Genomic DNA, 21,670 nt, shown 5'->3' with positions numbered 1-21,670 from the left:
CTTGTAGAATGCTGTAATTGCTTTGGCTTTTTCTGTGGATGAACTGGGAAGCAATATCAGAAGATTTTTGTTTGTTTCTCTGTTTTTTATTTTATTAATCCTCACCCCAGGCTTTTTTTTAATATTGATTTTTAGAGAGAGTGGAAGGGAGGGGGAGAGACAGAGAGAGAAACATCGATGAGAGAGAGAGAGACACATCGATTGGTTGCTTCCAGTACATGCCCAGACCAGGGCCGGGGATTAAGCCTGCAACCAAGGCATGTGCCCTTGACTGAAATCAAACCCGGGACCCTTCAATCCATGGGCCAACACTCTAACCACTGAGCAAGACCAGCCAGGGCAGCAATAGAAGAGTTTTGAGTATAACAGTGATATAGTATGACTTGGGTTCAAAGTATCTGCTGTGCTGAAAATAGAGATGAGAATGGCTCCTCAAGTGCCCCAGAAAAGACTTTGGACAAACTCTCATTAAAGAGCAAAACTGAATATAGATGAGCACGAACCCAATAACTGGATCTGGTTTGGGGAATGAGTGTGACTGTATTTCTCTCAACGCACTGTTTTATTCCCAGACGTAGGGCACTCTCTTTATGTTTCAAGACCGAGGTAGACCATTATCTTCTCTGGTACATCTCCTATGCCTTGCCCAAGAAATAACTCATCCTCCTGTAATAGTGCATCATAGTCCTCTGTCTATATGCTTGTTTCCTCTCATGGACTGTGAGATCCTCAGGACAAGGTACATAATATATCTATCCTTAATCCTAATGCCACTAGAGATCCTAGAAGTTAGTGAGCCTTCAATAAATATTTGTTAACTTGAAGCCAAAAAAAAATTAGCTAAACATCTCCCAAATAAAAATAACCTAAATGTCTACCAACTGAGATATACTATCTAATAAAGAGGGAATATGCTAATTGACCGACCCACCCTCAAAGATGGCAGCACCCACAGCCAATAAGGAGGGTATATGCTAATTGACTGCCACACCCTCAAAGATGGCAGTGCCCACAGCCAATAAGGAGGGAATATGCTAATTGACTGTCATGCCCTCAAATATGGCAGTGCCCAGTCCCCTCAGCCCCGCCGGGGTGGCAGGCACATGGCAAGGCCAGGCCCGCCCACAGGCAGGCCCAGCCTTGCTGCACACACGCTTCTGGAGTCTCCCAGTCCCCTCAGCACCCCAGCCTCCCAGGGCCAGCCCAAGGCACAGGCAAGCCTCGGATGGTGGCTGCCCAGCTGCCCAGGGCCGACCTGAGTTGCAGGCAAGCCTCAGATGACAGCTGCACAGCTGCCCAGGGCCGCCTGAGGCTCATGTAACCAGGACTGGCTAGCCGAGACTTGTGCTGCAGGCAGTGGCAGCAGCAGAGGTTTGATGGGGCATCTCCTTCTCCTGATCGCCAAGTTGCCTCCTGCCCCTGAGGGCTCCCAGACTGTGAGAGGGGCCAGGCCGGGCTGAGGGACCCCCCCTTCCAGTGCATGAATTTTCATGCACCAGGCCTCTAGTATTTATATATTTATACAATTCAATACTATACAGTTGGGATAATAAACAAATTAAACTACACACAACATGAATGATTATTGTAAACTGTATGTTGAATGAAAGAGACAAGATACAAGAGTATATACCATATGATTCCATATACATAATGTTTATTATAGACAAATTAATCATAGTAGACAAGATACTGATTACACTTGGAGGTAGCAACTGTGAGGGGCAAGAGAGGGCTTCTGAGCTTCTCAAAACATTCTTTTTCTTTTTTTTCTGGCCATTTGGTGTATTCAATTTTAAAAACTACATTAAGTTATAGTTATATATGTGCAAATAATTGGAGTATATTATACTCAAATTAAAAGCTTACACACAAGATAACAAAAGATAACAAAACCAAAAAAAAAAGTAAATTATTTTAAGTGAAGATAATTTCTCTCAGCTGTAAAAGTGCTACCATTCAGGATAAAAGAATAAAATTATGGCCAATTGAATAACATACAATACATGCATCTTTATAATTAAAAATTTCCACTAGTACAGCATATGTTAAGTATTTCAAATCAGTTTTCCTCTGTCTTCAAACAGAATTGTGAGTCATAATTTGGAAAACATTTTAACATAATAATTTAGTATTTTTATTTTAATTCCCTTGTTTTTACTTTTGCCCTACATTTTTCCATAAAGGTGTATTTTCAGCATATTTGTCTTAATTTGTTTATACAACTTCATATTACATATTTACTCTTGTGCAGTGATTCTCAACCAAGAGCAATTTTGTTTCCCAGGAGATATTTGGCAAATGCCTAGACATTCTTAGTTGTCACAGTTTGGGAAAAGGCCAGGGATAGATACAGGTAAACCTCCTACAATGCACAGAATAATGCCTAACAACTGATAATTATATATCCCTAAATTTCAGTAGTAAGGAGGTTGGGAAACACTGCTCATGAATTCAATAATGTTGTTGGAATCTTAAAATTATACTTTTTATTGACCAATTTAATCTCATAGTTTACAGATTTTTGAGATATTAAACTGCTTTGCTTAAAGTGAATGAAGTTTTTCTATTAAAATTTATTGTTGAAAGTATTACAGATGTCCTCCTTTTCCCCCCATTAGTCCCCCTCCTCCCCAGGCCTTCACCACACTATCATTTGTGTCCATGGGTTATGCATATACTAGTATGTGTATAAATTCTTAGGTTTATCACTTCCCGCTCACCTCCCCCCCTTTCCCTCTGAAATACGTAAGTCTGTTGCATGCTTCCATGTCTAGATTCCAAATATAAGTGAGATTGTGTGACATTTGTCTTAATTTGTTTATTTTCTCAACTGTATAGTATTGAATTGTATAAATAGATAAATATATCTCAGCTGGTAGACATTTCGATTGCTTTCATTTGGGGGATGTTTAGCTAATTTTTTATTTTTTATTTTTTGCTTTAAGTTAACAAATATTTATTGAGGGTTTATTAACCTCCAGGAACTGTACTGGCATTAGGATTAATGATAGATATGTTATGTACCTTGGAGACAACATGGAGGGACCTGGAGAGTATTATGCTAAGAGAATGAATTTTCTTTAAAAATTGTATTAACATGTTTTAAATTGTTTATATGCTTAAAAGCGTGTGCCCTGGAGTTTCTGTTGTTGTTTATTGTTTTTTTTCTTTTTTTAAGGAAAGTTTGAGAAAGATGTTGTTGTAACAATTTTATTCTTTTTTCTCCAGGCTAGAAGAACAAAAGAATATCTTATCAGAATTTCAAAGAGATTTAAATGAATTTATTTTCTGGTTGGAAGAAGTGGATAACATTACTACTATTGCACCTGAACCTGGAAATGAGCAGCAGCTAAAAGAAAAACTTGAACAAGTCAAGGTAATTTTATTTTCTAAAGTCCTCCAGGCCTACTTATATAAAGAATCTATTAATCTATTTTAATGCTTTTAATCATTGATTTTCTACCCATTATGTTATTGATAGTTCCACACTACTTTTTCGCACTTTAACTTTAACTTTTTTTAAACTTTATTTTGTCTTAACCCAGTTTTTTCCAATCTGTGGTATTTTTTAAAATGTGTGTGTATATCTATACATACATATATATGTAAACTGCAGAGCAGTATTTTAAACTAATTTGAAATTAATTTTATACTTATTGTAGAAATTCACAGCTCCAAATTATTTTAAAAACTGGAAAGAATCTTTATAGAAATTTCTTAGGGAAGATCTTAATTGCCAAACCAATCCCACTACTGAAGACGCTAGTTAAAAGTGTTAAATTTGCCTGGAATAATGTTTTGTTTTGATTTGTTTGGGAGGGGTGGTGTTGGTTCACATTCTAATACTGGTTGAATAATGTTCACATTATTAATAATGTTCACATTCTATATATAATAATGTTCACATTCTAATACTGGTTGAATAATGGACATCCAGTTTATTGAGGTTGTTTTTCATACCTTCCCCTTGTTATGTCTGCTTATCACTGATTACCTCACCTGGCTGACTGCCATGCTCTAATTGTGCAGTTGGATTAACTGTCATGGTTTAGTTTTAGGAAAGAAACTCTATTAGATCTGCTTTACTTTAAATCTTGAAGGGAGTGTGAAAGGGAAGGGGAAATTAACATTAATCATCCCCTATTCTGTGCTAAGTATCACATGAACTTATATCTGCTATTTTATTTAATCTTTATATCACTTTCAAAATGGTTGCTATTATCCTCATTTTGCAAAATTACAAGAGCAAAGGGGCATGGAATTGCTCCTTTTATCAATGATTCATTTGGTTTGAACATGCAAATTAGACTCCCTTGTCAACCACGCATTTCTGTGAAACAACAAACTTATACCTGAACAGAAGATAAAGTATAAAAATTATTCCTTAATTCAGGAAACAAATACTGAGCACCTTTTACTCTATGTCAGATATTGCACTAGGTGTTTGAGATTCAAAAATAAAAAGTTTTGAATCAATACTTCATGTGAGTATGGTTATTTCATAGAAAAATGAACTCAATCCGTTCTTGAAAATTCATCTTTCCTAAATGTATTCAGTGTCATATATAGCAATATAATTGATAACTCATTTCAAAGACATATTTAGCAGCATTCATTTGTTAATAAATATGCATTGTTTTTTCTTTTCTCCTTATACAATCTGGATTGGTACTGTCCAATAGAAATTTTTGCAATGATGGAAATGTTTTACATTATCTATTTCAGTAACCACTGGCTGTATATGCCTTTGAGTGCTTGGAAGGTAGCTAGCATGACTGAGGAACTGAGTTTCTTTTTCATTGAACTTTACTTCATTTAAATTTAAATAGCATCATATGGCTACTGGTTCTGTATTGAACACTGAAGCTCTAGATGACACAAATAAATAAAATACAGTTATGAAAACCATCATGGATTTTTACTAGTAGGTCTTGGAAAAAGGCATTTATAATGTGATGCTGAATGAATAAGAGAAATTCATGAATGTGGAAGAGTGAAAAATAAGGTTTCATGAATGAAACTTCCCAAGTTTGAATCACAGCGCTATTCTTCCTACTTTTTTTTGTTCTTGGATCTGGTACTTTGCCTGTCTGTCTCAGTTTCCTTCTATATAAGATGAAGATAATAGGATCTCCCTCATGGAATTATTTTATAAAAATTAACTGAGATAATATACGTGAAGAATTCAGCACAATGCTTGGTACTTGGTATGTTCTCGGTGTCAGTTATTTCTTAGCATGCTATAGCATGGAAGCTTAATGCCTGAGAGTATGAGGAATTTATCCAGATTGTTCTATTTTTGATAGAGATGTGTTTTCATACTCTTAACTCTGTTTGGGGTATTATTTTAGAGCTTATACCACATGACATTTTTCTCTTGGGAAAACACACACACACAAACACACACACACATACACACACACACAAAAAAAAACAAACAAACAAAAAAAAAAAAACTCTGAAGGATAAGATATCCTGGTCCTTTCTAGGATAGGTTTAACTACTTGAGAGTGAGTGTTTCAGTCTATCAGCTCTGTGGAAAACTGTTGGTATTTGAGGTACCAGAGTGCCTTTGGACACCTTGTTTCGTTTTGATAGATTAATCAATAGAGGCAAAGACAAGGTAGTTGGCATTGTGCTGTAATTCATTTTTAAAGTTGTTGCATTTGTTTGTTTTAGTTACTCGTGGAAGAGCTGCCCCTGCGCCAGGGAATTCTAAAACAATTAAATGAAACAGGAGGAACAGTGCTTGTCAGTGCTCCCATAAGCCCAGAAGAGCAAGATAAACTTGAAAAGAAGCTCAAGCAGACAAATCTTCAGTGGATAAAGGTTAGACATTAACCATCCCCCCTGTCACATGTGTTAAATGTTGAAAGTGTTTGTATTTGATTTGTTTCATGGTTGTTTTATGGGTGGGGTATGGCTGGGGGACTTATATGTAGATTATTTTGTTGTTTTTTAACCTGACCAGTGATTTTGACCACATGATTTGTTCTAGATGGAAATAATGGTGATGGTGGGTGATGGTACATTAATGACTAAATGCCAAAATATACAACATTATTACTTTGCATGAATTAGTATAAAGAATGGGACTAGAAAAAGGATGAACTAATTAATTCAGTGTTCAGGAGTATAGTAATAGTATTTAAACAAGGTGGCGGTGGTCCAGTTCAACATGTTCCATAAATCAAAATTACTTGCCTTCACATATAGCATGGACTTAATCAATGCTAAATGGATACTAACTTCCAAAAGGTGTTTTGTTTTGTTTGCTTATTTATTTATTTACTAGAGCAGTGGTTGTCACACCACGGCTTGTGAGCCACATGCGGCTTGCGAGCCGCCATTTGCCGCTCTGTTGACTAATGAGTTTGCCAACCACTGTCATATACTACCCTTTACCTCTTTGCGCACAATATGCCACAATTGCCTAATCCTCACAGCTTCCAACTACACGGTAACATTTAGTCTAGTCCAGTGGTCGGCAAACTCATTAGTCAACAGAGCGACAAACCGCAGCTCGTGAGCCGCATGTGGCTCGCGAGCTGCGGTTTGCCGACCACTGTACTAGAGGCCCTGTGCATGAAATTCGTGCACTTGGGGGGGCGGGGGTTCCTCAGCCCAGCCTACACCCTCTCCAATCTGGTACCCTTGTGGGATTAGGCCTAAACTGGCAGTCGGACATCCTTCTCATAATCAGGGACCGCTGGCTCCTAACCACTCACCTGTCTACCTGTCTGATTGCCCCTAACCACTCTGCCTGCCTGCCTGATCAACCCTAACCCCTCTGCCTGCTGGCCTGATCATCCCTAACCACCTCCCCTGCCAACCTGATTGCCCCTAAACACCCTCCCTTGCCGGCCTGATGGCCCCTAACCACCTCTGCCTTGGCCCCCGCCACCATGGCTTTGTCCAGAAGGAGGACCAAACAATTGGAAGATGTCCGATCTATCAGGTCTAATTAGCATATTACCCTTTTATTAGCATAGACTAGAGGCCCAGTGCACGGCATTCGTGCACTGGCCGGGGAGTGTGGGGGGGGGTGTTCCCTCAGTCTGGCCTGCACCCTTTCGTAGTCCAGGAGCCCTCAGGGATGTCCAACTGACGGCTTAGGCCTGTTCCGCTAAACCAGCAGTGGGACATCCTTAGCACTGCCGCAGAGGCAAGAGAGGTTCCTGCCACTGCCACTATGTTCGCCAGCCTGACTTCTGGCTAAGCGGTGCTCCCCCTGTGGTAGTGCACTGACCACCAGGGGTTAGCTACTGCATTGAGCATCTGCCCCCAGGTAGTCAGTGCGCGTCATAGCAACTGGTTGTTCCACTGTTTGGTCGATTTGCATATTACCCTTTTATTACATAGGATTATTTAATTACTTACTTAGTTACTTACTTAACTTGTAAGTCTTTTTCTTTCTACCTCAGATAGTTTTTAAATCAAATATTTAATATGTTTATCAAAGTAATATATACTTACTCTTTAAAAACAAGTAGCACATATGAATGAATGTATGATGAAAAGCAGCATCAATTAATTTACCACCATTTATGGAAAGATAATCCTTTACCCATGCTACTGCTGTGGCAACTTTGTTAAGTCAAGTAAACATGAATATGTGAATCTGCTTCTGGATTCTCTATTCTCTTGCATTACATCTATCCAACTACTACCACACTGGCTTAACCCTTTGCACTCACTTGCTTTTTTCTCAATTCCTTTATTCTACTCGGGATTTAACTTTTTAAATACCCCAGATTTTACAAAGTGCGGCAGTAGAATAAAAAACTGGAGTTTCTTTTCATACAAACTTATTTATTTGGATTTTTTTATATTTCAAATTATTGATACATTCAAAGAGTAATTTGCACTCGACATCCAAGTGCAAAAGGTTAATAACCATCATTTTTAAACAGTTTTATTGAGATACTAGAGGTCCAGTGCACAGGATTCGTGCACTGGTGGGGGCGTGGCCTTCAGGGATCGGCCCACTGTGGGAGTGCTGCTCATCCCTGTTAGCCAAGAGGCTGCAGTGGGAGCAGCCACTCATCCTGGTCAGCTGAGCTGCTGTGGACCCACCCACTGAGTGGCTGCTCCTGCTGTGGAGAGCAGCCGCTCATCCTGGTCAGCCCAGTGGTGCTCCCACTGTGGGAGTGCACTGACCACCAGAGGGAAGCTCCTGCATTGAGCGTCTACGCCCTGGTGGTCATTACTCATCATTGTGACTGGTCGACCGGTCGTTCTGGTTGTTACGCTGTTCAGTCACTGGGCTTTTTATTATATAGGATAATTCACATTCCATACAATTCACTCATTGTAAAGTATACAATTTAATGGTTTGGGTTTCTTTATTTTTTAAATTGTGGCCAAATATATATAACATTTATCATTTTAATGATTTTAAGTGTATAATTCAGTGTCACTTATTACATTCACAATGTGCAAACATCACCTTCATCTTTTTCCATAACTTTTTCATCACCCTAAACCAAAATTCTGTAATCATTAAGCAAGAATCCCCCATAACCTACCCGTTCAGCCAACTCTCAAAGTAATATTTAACCTATTTTCTGTCTCTATGAATGTAACTATTGCATATATTTCATATTAGTGGACACATATATGCAATTTGTCCCTTCATATCTAGATTATTTCACTTAACATAATGTTGTCAAGGCTCATCCATGTTGTACCATGTATCAGAACTTTGTTGATTTTAAAGTTTTTATTTTTAGAGAGAGAGGAAGGGAGAGGAGAGAGAGAGAGAGAGAGAGAGAGAGAGAGAGAGAGAGAGAAAGAGAGACATTGATGTGAAAGTGAAACATCAATCTGCTGCTTCCTGCACACCCCCTTCCAGGGACTGAGCCCGTAACCTCGGATGTACTCTGACCTGGAATCAGACAGACAACCTTTTGGTGTACAGGACAATGCCCAACAAACTGAGCCACACCACACACCAGCCAGGGACAATTGTTTTATTTTAAAAATCGGGACCTAATAATGTAAACCCTCCAACTTTGTTCTTCTTAGTCCAGATTGCCTTTGCTCTTTTTGGTTGTTTGGTTTACCAAATAAATTTTACAACCAAGTTGTCAATTTTTATTAAAGCTTGCCAGGATATTAATTGGAATTTTGTTGAATTTGTAGATCAGTTAACATATTTACAATGTTGGTTCATCTAATCTTACATCCTTCCATTTTTTTAAGTCTTCTATCATATATTTTCAGTAATATTAAGCAGTTTTCAGTCCAGAGGACCTGCACATGTTTTATTAGATTGGATCCCAGACATTTGACATTGTGATCCTTTTATAAATGGGATTCATTTTTAATTTTATTTTCTCTTTGTTGTTGATATATAAAATATAGCAGATTTTTGTATATTAAGCACATAACCAGTATCCTTGCTAAATTCACCTATTGATATTAATAGTTTATAGAATCTTATGTATTTAATTTATGTGCATCATCATGTCATCAGTAGAGGTAGTTTCTTGCTTTTCAACCCGTATGATTTTAAATTTTTTTGTATAGATTAGGACCTCCAAAATAATGTTTAATGGAAGTGGTGATAATTGGTGGAAAGCTTTCATTAATTTATCTTTAAATGTGATACCAGTTGTATGACTTTCTGTAGATCATCTTAATCAGATTAAGAAATTTTTCCTCATTCCCAGTTTATCAAGTTTTTATTAGAATAGGTATTGAACATATTCAAATTCTTCTGGGAATTTATTAAAATGATTATATTATTTTTCTCCTTTTTATGAATGTGGTAGATTATAGCTATTGGTTTTGGAATGTGAAACTATTCAGGAATTACTGAATAAATCCTATTGGTCACTATGTCTTGTACTTTATTATAGACCTTTGGATTCAATTTTTTAATATGTTGATTAGGATTTTTATATCTTTGTTCATGACAGAAAATGGTTAGTATTTTTTTGTAATATGCTCTTAAGCATTGACAGCAATGTTAGACCAGTCTTATAAAATAAGTTGAGAGGTAATCTTTCTCTTTTTTGGAAAAATGACATTATTTCTTCCTAAGATTTTTTTGAAGAATTCAATTGGAAAGTCATCTAGCCATGGAGTTACTTTTATGGTAATTTTTTGATAATTGGTTTAATATCTTTGATAGATACAGGGGATGATTAGAATTTTCATATTTTGTGTGTTTCAGCTTTTATAAGTTACTACAGGCCTGGTGCACAAATTCATGCACCAGTGGGGTCCCTTGGCCTGGCCTGTGGGATTGGGCCGAATCCTGCTCTCCGACATCCCCCAAGGGGTACCAGATTGTGAGAGGGCACAGGCCAGGCTGTGGGACCCCACCAGTGCACTATCAGGGCCAGTGAGGGACATAGGAGGTTGGCCAGCCGGTAGGGACCATGGGAGGGCTCCATGGCGTGTCCAGCCTGTCTCACTGAGTCCCGATCAGCCAGAACTCAGTAGCAAGCTCACCTACTGGTCAGTGTGTCTTCCCCCTGGTGGTCAGTGCATGTCATGGCTACTGGTCGATCGGTCAACTGTCTGACCCCTGGTGGTCAGTGCACATCATAGCGAGCAGTTGAGTGGCCTTAGCATATCATTAGCATATTATGCTTTGATTGGTTGAACAGACGACCAGACACTTAGCATATTAGGCTTTTATTATATAGGATATCTTCCAAGAAATTTGTCTGTTTCCTTATCATTTTCTTTTTTGGAGCTGTATACTTTGTTCATACAGCTAGTGATCTTTAATATATTTATATGTAAGAATGAGAAAATAGAAAGATGGGGAGCCTTAACTACCTGGGTGGATCTTGTTGACTGGGATGTTTTACTCTATGTGCTAAGACAAAGAGCTGACTCTCTTGTTGAAAGATACCTTCAAATTCTATAATGCAGTGGGCTTTATTTTGAGGTACCCACAACAACTGCTGATGTTCTTTTTAGATACCATTTTCATTTTTTAAGATAAGAACCACACACTTTTTGTTTTGATTTATGTTTATTTTTGCTTATAGGTTAAGTGCTAAAGGAAGACCCTTCATTTGGGTGGCAATTTTGAGCTAAGTACAAATTTCCATCTACGGACATTCAGTACCCCAATTTTAACCTGCCTCTTAGCTGAGGTCAGATTCCCTCTGTACTCTAAGGCTACTTCTCCCTTACTTTATATGTCCCCATATGTACTTTCCCCATATATGCTTTTGACCCTCCAAGGATATTTTGAAACCTCTCATCTACTTTTGACCCCAATTTTACTGTCCTATTGGGCATATTTAATACCTGCTAACTTTGTTCTGTTCAAAATATAAGGTAAATTGTAATCCTTTAAAGCAGTAATAAAGCCAAACCAAGAAGATATTGCAGAACTGTAATTTTCATGTAACATGAAATGGCTTTTATGAAAAGTGGCACAATTGCCTCAAAAGAATTGCTTGTTATTCATCAGCAACCAACAAAACTGAGAGGTATGAAGAAGGTATATTGAGAAAAGTTTCTGTACATAGATGATTTGAAAAGAAAATAATAGACACTGTATTTTGGATTGTGTCAGGTTATTTATTATATTTTTAAATTGATGATGCTGAAGTTCTTGTAACAGATCATTTCCATGACTGATCAAATATTTATGAAATGAAAAAGTACCAATTCTTTCACATTAAAATCAAAATGTGTGTTTAGATCTCTATAATTCAAGCAACAATGTATTTGGGGAAAAATCCCTTTTTCTACTTTTACATATGAACACTAACTTTCAATTATGTGAATAATTGGAATAAAACATTTTAAGTTGAATTTTTCCTACCTAAAATGTAAAGTTTCTTGTTTTAAATATTTCAACACAGCCATGTAAAGATACACACACATGCATATAGAGAAAATCTTTTTTTCTTAGTAATTGAATTTTGTAGCCATATAACGATACAAATAAATGCATTCCTCATATGAAGAGAACGAGGAGAGATACCACAAAATGCTTCACCATACCTCAATACATTTAAATATTAAAAACGGAACAAAATTTATAATTCTAGGAAATGTCAGAGAACTATGTAAAACACACAATAGTAGCTTTGTGAATAGTGAAACATGAGCCAAGGTTTTATGTGTTCTGCAATAGCATAAAAAGTAAGCTTTTTATGACAGAAAATTAAAACCAAAACTGTGAACACAATCTTGTGTAGACATATAATTAGATCATCCATAATATATGCATTCCATTCTATAATTATAATTTTAATGCTATGCTTTTGCCACCAAATGTCTTAGAATTTTTCATTAAGATGAAAAATTTTAATCTTATTCATTAGACATATTAAGAATTATTTAATTGTTTCTTCTCAATCTTTATGCCCCCTATCCCTGTTGGTTTAAATTTAAGGATAGAAAACAAATGATCAGTACCAGATTTAGATCAGTACTCAAGTCAGTATTAAAAAAAAATAAGGAAAGATGGTCAAGGCGATCAAGAAACGGTCTAGATAATCATTAATCCTCAAATACTGAGTCATTAGTAAGAGAAGAAATAATGGGGTCCCCACCCCTGTATTCTCCAGCCAAATGCTAGAGTGTGTTCTAACATTGTACTAGTATGTAATGGTTGCTGAAATACAAATATGCTAATTCCTTAACACATAGTGCCTATGAAAATGATCTATCACAATTTCTAGTTGCAGGGGCCTTTCTCCATGGCTAACTCTAATATGCTAGATAATGTATATTTACCCAATTTACCAATTACTTTGGCAGCTTTATGTTTCGTTTCTAAAAGGAAAAACAGCAATTGGGGTTAATGTAGCTATATATTTAAGAGAGTAGTGGACACTAAAATGGGTACATTGCAAAACTATTAATGTGACTTAGCCTGGGTGCCACTCTTTATAATCGAGATAGGAAATGTTGCTTTAAAGTTGAATGCAGACCTTGGTTTAATTTTTTTATTAATGTTTTTTCTTTATTGATTAAGGTATTACATATGTGTCCTTATTGCCCCATTGCCCCCACCCCCATTTTATGCCCTCACCCCCCTGTTGTCTGTGTCCATTGGTTAGGCTTATTTATATACATGCATACAAGTCCTTTGGTTTATCTCTCCCCCTTACCCCCAGCCTCCCCTACCTTCCCTCTGGTTTAAATTTATGGCTAATTCTAGATAAGTGTCATGAAGTGATACTCTCATTTTTGTCTAATACGTATCTTCACCTTTATAGTCTTTAACAATAATACCCTTAAGATCCACAGAGTGGGAATATTATTAAAGATAGCCTCTGTGTTTTACTCTGAGTCTCACTCTATGATTTTCATACACATGTCTGATTCTGTGTTGTTTTCAATATTTATCAATCATTGTATTTGTACTTTCTCTGGATGTGTGTGTGTGTGTGTGTGTGTGTGTGTGTGTGTGTGTGTGATTCTCCCTCCCTTCCTGCCTCTCCCCATCACTTTCACTCTCTTCATTTTTCTCCATTATGTGTGTCTTTGCCTATTAATTGGCATCTTCCTATGTCTATAATGAATCTACTTTCCTATATGCATATATGTTAGTTTATTTTTCTGCTTAGGTAGTTTATGTGACACATTGTTTCCTACTCTCTCTCTCTTTCTCTGATACTTTAGCGTTTAATCCCTTTTTCACTCTTTTCTGTCCTTGTCACTCTGTGTCCCTATTCTTCATTCTCCATTATCCTTTTTACACATTAATGTGTAGGTATTTTTCAGATACCATTATTTACAACCAAAATATGTTTTTTTATTACAGTTTACATTCAATATTATTTTGTATTAATTTCAGGTGTATAGCACAATGTTCAGACAATCATACACTTCACAAAGTTTCATCACTTTTCATTTTTTAATCAGGTTGTATACTTGCTGTACTTAATTGAAAATATGGAAAGATGCAACATTTACTTTGTAGACTCATCGGATTAAACTGATGAAAGAAGCATAATGAAGCTACATTACTCCCACATTTTCTAGATTAGAACACTAAGTCCTAAAAAGGTTATGTGACATATTTGAGAACACACTGTACTCTATTTAATACAAAAACTATTTCAAAATAGGTTTTTAAGAAACTTTTTATTGAAGCTCATAATTTTTTTCTGTAGATAATATGCTAGAAACAAAGAAAAACACGGTTTTCCATTTCATCCTATTGCTCCTTTAAAAGTAAAAACTTGGATTTCTTTTCATTTAATAAAACTATATGAGAGTTTTTGCTTTGCTTTTTTCCCATATTGGAAAACTGCACGCTATATTTTCAAGTAATTTTCCAAAACTTTCTTTATTTAAATAGAACTTTTGTGATTGTGTAATATAGGAGAGCATATTTATGTTGTTTCAGAATTAGTTATACCAGTATGTCTACTTTTTATTGTGATTGTTCAACTTTTTTAAAATTGTAAGCGTGGCAGTGACATCCTTTTTTTAATTTAATTTTTTTATTGTTGACAGTATTATAGATGTCCCCCAATTTTCCTTTTCTCTACCCCCTCCTCCCAGCCAGTATCTACTATTTTTGATGTTAAATAACTTTACAGATAGGATATATTATACATTTAAATTAGTCACAATAAATATATTTTCATTTTGTTGAATAACTTTAAATTTTTACATCATATTCTGTCATTTATTTGAAAATGGTAAATTACTATTTTAATTTGTTATTTCCTAAACAATATAAAATAGTGCATGTAAAGACCAAAACATTTTACAAACACAAATAAGAAATTTTGCTGGGAAGTGAATTTCAGTTAAGTGCATCTTAATAAAAAAAAAATATGATCTACTTTACCTAGAAAAAAATAGGTTAAAAACAATATATGTAGCAAAATTTTAATATAAGAATAACTTTTACACTATTGATAATCATACAGGGATTGTTTTCAAACTAAATCACAAAATATATATTCTGAAAGTGAAAATATAGTGAAACTCATATGCCAGACTATTTTCTACAATATACAAATAACTATATCTAAATTTCCAGAAATCTGGTTCATTTAGTATTAACCTCCAATTATCTTACTTCTAAGTATCTATCCAAGGAGTAAACACTTTAGATTTCTTCTTTTCATTTGTGTCAGGTAAATAAACATTTGCCGTATATTGCCAGTCATTATTATAAACGTGGAGAATAAAATGGAGAAAATTAAATCAAGTTAAAGCTTCACTTTTCTGCTCCTTGTTCAAAAATAGACATTTTCTCCAAGAAGTTGTTTTCCTATCAAAGACCATGTTCTAGTAGTGATCATCCAATACTGCTCTTAATATGAATTACCTTTTTTTCCTAAAGTGAAGAATCTTTACAGGAAATACCAGAAAATGGTTTTTACTTATTTATTATTAAGGAGGCATGCAGTCTGCTATTCTTGGAAATCCATCATCTTGGAAGTTTTCTTTACGTGTTTAATAATTACATCATAGCATTATTCAAGTCATTAAATCATTCAACAAACATTTCATGAGTGACCACTATGTACCATATGCTGTTCTAAGCTTATCAAATTATTTCTTACCCTTGCCTTATTTAAAGGTCATTAAGAATAACATAGGGCTTGACATTATACCTATTCATATCTCTTACTTACAGTTGATAAATAGTTTGAGGCTGAAACTTGAGGAGGGAATAGTAATTAAAAGTTTATAACATAAGCACCCTTGACTTTGCCTCCTATAATTTCACATTGAAATGGGAATCAGTACTATTAGGTATTGTGTCATGAGTGCATCTCAGTTTGCTCTGACAGTCCTGGCTTTGCCTGTTATCCTATCTAATAATAGACAAATATGCAAATTGACCATACCTCCGACACACCCACAAGCCATGCCCACCATCCAATCAGAGCGAGTATGCAAATTAACCCAAACCAAGATGGCTACAGCCACAGAGAGCAAGGTTTCCTAGGTAACAGAGGAAGCCAAGCTTTCCGCCTGCCCTTGCCAGGCCTAAGCCTCCACTCAAGCTACAAAGTTTCAATTATAGAAGGTAAATAAATTCAAACAAATGGCGGCAGAATGGAGCTTGAGAGAGCAGGCCAGGGTTGCCGCCGGCAACAGGGGAAGCAAAGCTTTCCGCACACCCTGTCCAGGCCCAGCCTCCGCTTAAGGCTACAAAGTTTCAATTGTAGAAGGTGAATTAACTGCCACAGAAATGGCAGCAGGCTTGGCTCCGCTCCAGGCTACAAAGTTTCAAGTGTAGAAGGAAAATAAATTCCAGATACCAGGGCCTCTGCTTGGGTTGCCAGGGGATGTGGACGGCCTGCAAACCACCACAGGCCCCTCGCTCAGGCCGCCCCACACCCCAAGGGAACCCCTGCCTGATCCGGGACGCCCTTCAGGGCAAACCAGCTGGCCCCCACCCCTGTACCAGGCCTCTATCCTATCTAATAAAAGAGTAATATGCAGATTGATCATCACTGCAACACACAATATAGCTGCCCCCATGTGGTCAAAGATTCTGCCCCCATGTGGACACAAGATGGCTACCACAAGATGGCCAGAAGGAGAGGGCTGTTGGGAGGCACCCTGCCTGCAAGCGAGGGCAGTTGGGAGGCACCCTGCCTGCAAGGGAAGGCAGTTGAGGGGGACCAAGCCTGCAAGGGAGGAGGGAGGACAGTTGGAGGTGATCAACCCTGCAGGAGAGGGCAGTTAGGGGTGACCAGGCCGGCAGAGGAGGGAAGTTGGGGGCAAACAGGCTGGCAGCAGAGTGGTTAGGGGGTGATCAGGCTGTCAGGCAGAAGTGGTTAGGGGCAATCAGGAAGGCAGGCAGGCAAGCAGTTGGGAGCCAGCAGTCCTGGATTGTGAGAGGGATGTCCGACTGCCCGTTTAGGCCCGTGGGATCGGGCCTAAACGGGCAGTCGGACATCCCTCCAGGTGTCCCATATTAGACAGAGTACAGGCTGGGCTGAGGGACAACCCCCCTCCGTGCATGAATTTCGTGCACCGGGCCTCTAGTTGCATCATAATTTTAATAGCTCCTTGTTCACTTTCATGAGTGTCCCACTTTAGAAGATTAAAATTGTATATATAAAGTCACCCCAGTTGTGAGAACAAACATCAGGCTTTTAGGGCTGTGCCTGGCCCAGTACTCAATAATTAGTATTACCATCACTGCTAATGTTCTTAGCAGCAACAGCAGCACCCTACTCTCTTGATCCTTCAGTGAAGTTGAGAAGTTTGAATTGTCCAATAAAACTGGTTGCCATTACTACCAAATTAATCACTCTTTAATGACAATAAGTTTATAATGACAGGTGGTTTTTAATTTCCCAACCTATTGAAATGTCAGGCAATGCCAAGAATGTGGATCAGATATTTTACAAACAATAAAAGTAAACAAGAGTTGTGAAGAGGCAATTTATCATGGTGATTAAGAGTGAGATTTAAAGATTATGGATTCTACCCATTACTAGCTGTATAATCTTTTACCTGCCCTGTCCCAACTTCAGTTATAACACCCACTAGATTCTCATAGTAGTAGAACATACTGTACATGTGAAAATTCAAGGAGCTAGTGCATGGGAAATTAAAACATAGTATCTGGCACATTGTAATTAGTCAAAATGTTGGCTTTAATTTTTAAAAATTGGAGGTAATTTTAAAATGGGAAAACACAAAGACCAAGCACAAAATTTTTGTTGAGTAAACTTCTTTATTTGTATTGTAGTAAGAGCACTTAATATGAGATATACCCTCTTAATAAGTTTTTAAGTGTATAACACAGTATTGTTAATTATAGGCAATATATTATATAGCCGATCTCCAGAAGTTTTTCATCTTCCATAACTGAAACTCTATACCTATTGGACAACTCCTATTTTCTTCTCCACCTTGCCCTGGTATACACAATTCTACTCTCTGTTTGTATGATTTTGACTGTTTTAAATATAAATGGAATCATGTAGTATTTGTCCTTATGTGACTGCCTTTTTTGCTTAGCATAATGTCCTTAGGTAGACCCATTTTCTTGCATGTGGCAGGATTTCCTTATTTTTTTAAGGCTGAAAAATATTAACCATCTTAAACAATTATACATATGGCTCTTGGGGGAAAAGCTGAAACATGTGACACCATTATAAATCCAAGAGCTGAAAAAGAGAAGGTGAGTTAAAGGCACCATGACCACTAAATGGAAGGTACAGAAGGTTTTTAGCCAGTGCTCTCTCATTCATCTGATCCAATTATTCTCATTATCTATGACCAGCTACCATTTCAGATAAAATGTGTTAGAAAATGATGGACTTTTTTCTTCTCTTCAGCTGTGAAGTGCAAATACTCCATCATTGTTTTCAAATACCAACTTTTTGAAATTTTAACTATAAGCATGATTTAAGATGACCCTTTTAACCCTAAGCATCTTTGCAATCAATCTACTCACCTAACCTCTATTCTCCACCCCTTTCCCTTTCCTCCATTTTTGGTGTTAGTTCCCCCCGCCCCCCATTTTGGTGGAGTGATGAAGAACTGATTGCAGAAAGTTTCATTGAAGCCAGATGTTGTTCTATTAGGAAACCTTAACCTAATACTAAATAACTTGTTCATTTTAATGCAATGCTATTTTTAAAAAATGAACAAACAAAAAGCCAGCAGGCATTGTAAAATAATGACACTTGTGCAACAACTCATTTCCATATTAAACCTTTACTTTTCTTATATACATATATATTTACATATATATATATATGTATAAGTATATAATATACAGTATACTGATAATAGATACTAAGTATAACACTATTCTTGACAAACTTTCTTCCCTGTTCACAATGAATTTAAAATGAAGAAAAGTATAAAGATGATAAAAAAGGAGAAAAAATTCATAACTCTGACCTTTAGTGTAACATTTTTGAAGTAAGTCATTTATTAACACAATAATGTTTGCCCTATAGCAAAGAATTTTAGAAAGGAGAAGAAATCATATAATAAAAAGAGATTTTGCTAATATAAAATATTGTTTCTTTTGTTTCTGAGTGCCTTGGCTTTGGAATGACTGAATTATATAGCATCAACCCTGAGACCAGAGGGATTGCCTTTCTAATAATTTAGTAATCTTGAAATGACATTAAAGGGAAATTTCCATATGCTAACTTTTTAAACTGAGTTTGAATAACAAATGAAGATTAAAGCTGTATTTAAGAGCACAGATTGTAAATTCTAATCCAGTTTCATTTATTGCATCGTGTGCAAAGCCAACATGCAAAGCAAAACAAAAACAAAAAAACAATAATAATAACAGTGCTATTTTTTTTTTTAAAAAAAAAGGTCAGAATCATACCAAAAATGAACTTTTCTGTCAAATCTTTATACCCATGCTACAAAATGTGTGAGTTTATTCATGGATGTAAAATAATTTAATACTGAATCCTAACTACTATATGCATGTCATCTGACCCCTAGTGCTTCAAACCCTAGAAAAGGAACACTGAATGCTGGCTTGGTTGATGTATTCCGTTTTTGTCATAGACCACCTGCCAGGGATTATAACTCTGTAATGGGTTTCTTACCTTTTATTGTGTAGAAAATGGATTGATAGATTAAGCCTGGGGCCAGCAAACCGTAGAACCCCAGGTCTGCGGGAAAGAGTTTATCACCCTTTGATGTTATTTCTGTCTCGTGTCAGCCAAGAAGGATGAGCTAGGTTATCCCAGAGTAAGCTGAATGCCAAAATCAGCATTCTCCTCATTTATCCACCTTATAGTTGAGGCAAGGCCACTGAATGGGTTATGAAGGGACTGATAAGTGCCTGCTGGACAAATTGTTTTGCTGCCTTTTAATTTGCTTACTGATATTAGAACTAATTACAAGACATTGAAGAGACAATTTCAGTATTTGTAGCTAGAGAAAATCAATCTGTTTTGCCGTAGAAGTAAATGTATTTGAACTGGATGGAATGGTACAGTTATAATTTGTGAAAATTTTCAGTTATCACTGGGAAAAGTATAGCCCATCTCTGGCATGGTTGGTTAAGTGTGGAAGAAAAGAGATAGACCAGGAAATGGGCCAGAAACTAAAGTCATTGCAAGGATATTTTGAGAAAACTCCATTTGTCCTGATAGTTTCGATCTGTAGGTTACCTGTGACTGATGATTATACCTTAAACACAGTCTAAAAATAAATTACTTATGAAGGTGACACATTCTGCCTGTTCATGATGTGGGTTACATCAAGAGTTTTGAATAGGGCAATAATTCTTGGACTTAGACTTTTATAAAAGAGTGAAAGTCTGCAACTAAATGACAATTTAAATGACCAATGTGAAGATCGCTTTTATTTTTGCTATGACTGTTGTTACAAAGTCTAGACCAATACAGTTATCTCCTTGAATCTGCATTATTGTTTTGCTTATATCAGTGATGTGTATCTTTCTGCTGGAACCATTAATATTTCTGGGGAAGGGAGAGAGGAAAATTAGTTTTCAGGTGCTCTGTAGGTTCTCATACTCTGGTGACAAATACAGACAACACTGAAACCAGGAAAATTAATAGAAATGACACTTTATGTTTAAGATTTTATAGGGCTTGAGAGCAGATGAAAACAGTTTTAAAGTACTAAAGTAACTGAGGAAGATGACGTTAACATCATCAATTGTTTATATTGACACTGGAATGCAACGTGATGAAATGATCACCTCTATTTTGAGTGAAGAATCAGTTTTCTTAAGATACCCCTTTCCAATTCCTTACTTCATATGTGGTTACTTCTGAATGTGACCTCAACTGCTAAAGTGGTTTGTGTGATGACTATCTCTGCCCATCTTCCCACCCTCCACACCTCATTTCAGTACTAGAAAGGTCACCAAACTTGCAGTTAATAATGTAGTCCCAATGTAGGTTCACCACTCAGTAGCTCATAACTATGGACAATTTATTTAAATCTTTTTTTGCCTCTATTTCCTTATTTTTGCAATGGTGATGAATTCTGAGACATGTTTGCTCATCCCCCAGGGTTTAGTAAGGAACTAAGAGCTCAATATCCTATATAATAAAAGACTAATATGCAAATTGACCAAATGGCAGAACGACTGGTCACTATGATGTGCATTGACCACCAGGGGGCAGACGCTCAGTGCAGGAGCTGCCCCCTGGTGGTCAGTGTGCTCCCACAGGGGGAACACCACTCAGCCAGAAGCCGGGGAGCGGGCCTAAGCTGGCAATCGGACATCCCCCAAGGGTTCTCAGACTGTGAGAGGGCACAGGCCAGGCTAGGGGACCTCCCCCTGAGTGCATGAATTTCGTGAACCGGGCCCCTAGTATACTATAATATTTTGTTATGAGCAGCTAAATTATGGTTACTATTACAAAGTAGGTATCATAATTTCTAATACCAGTGGGAAGGAAGGAAGGAAGGAAGGAAGGAAGGAAGGAAGGAAGGAAGGAAGGAAGGATGGATCTATTTGCCAGGTGATAGAGCAGCATTTTCAAACCTTAATGTACAGATAAGCACTTAGGGATTTTGTTGAAATTAGGTTTCTGATTCAGTGGGTCCAGTGTAGGGTCTGAGATTCTGTATTCCCAGCCTTCAGGTGGTGCAACGCTCTAGGCCTTGGTCTACACTTTAATTAGTAAGTATGTAAGGGATGGCTGACAAGTATCTGTGTGTGTTGACAAGTCCCATTCATTGAAATATCCAGGCAATGTATTCTGAGATACTGGTAAGGCTTTTTCTAAAAATT

At 37.0% G+C, this 21,670-nt stretch overlaps 1 protein-coding gene across 2 annotated transcripts in view; it reads left to right on the top strand.

Annotated features, from left to right (window-relative positions):
• The window catches only part of DMD (dystrophin), a 2,362,317-nt gene that overhangs the window by 1,468,331 nt on the left and 872,316 nt on the right, over window positions 1-21,670 (top strand). For both annotated transcript variants that reach the window (XM_079764882.1, XM_079764883.1), the window contains exons 46-47: window positions 3,232-3,379; window positions 5,683-5,832. In XM_079764882.1, coding sequence (XP_079621008.1) covers window positions 3,232-3,379; window positions 5,683-5,832 — 298 coding nt within the window. The remainder of the gene's footprint in view (window positions 1-3,231; window positions 3,380-5,682; window positions 5,833-21,670) is intronic.

The sequence above is a fragment of the Cnephaeus nilssonii genome (genome assembly GCF_951640355.1).
Source record: "Cnephaeus nilssonii genome assembly, chromosome: X".
NCBI classification, from domain to species: domain Eukaryota; kingdom Metazoa; phylum Chordata; class Mammalia; order Chiroptera; family Vespertilionidae; genus Cnephaeus; species Cnephaeus nilssonii.
Note: the sequence above shows the minus strand (reverse complement) of the source record. Positions and strands in the feature narration are given on the sequence as shown.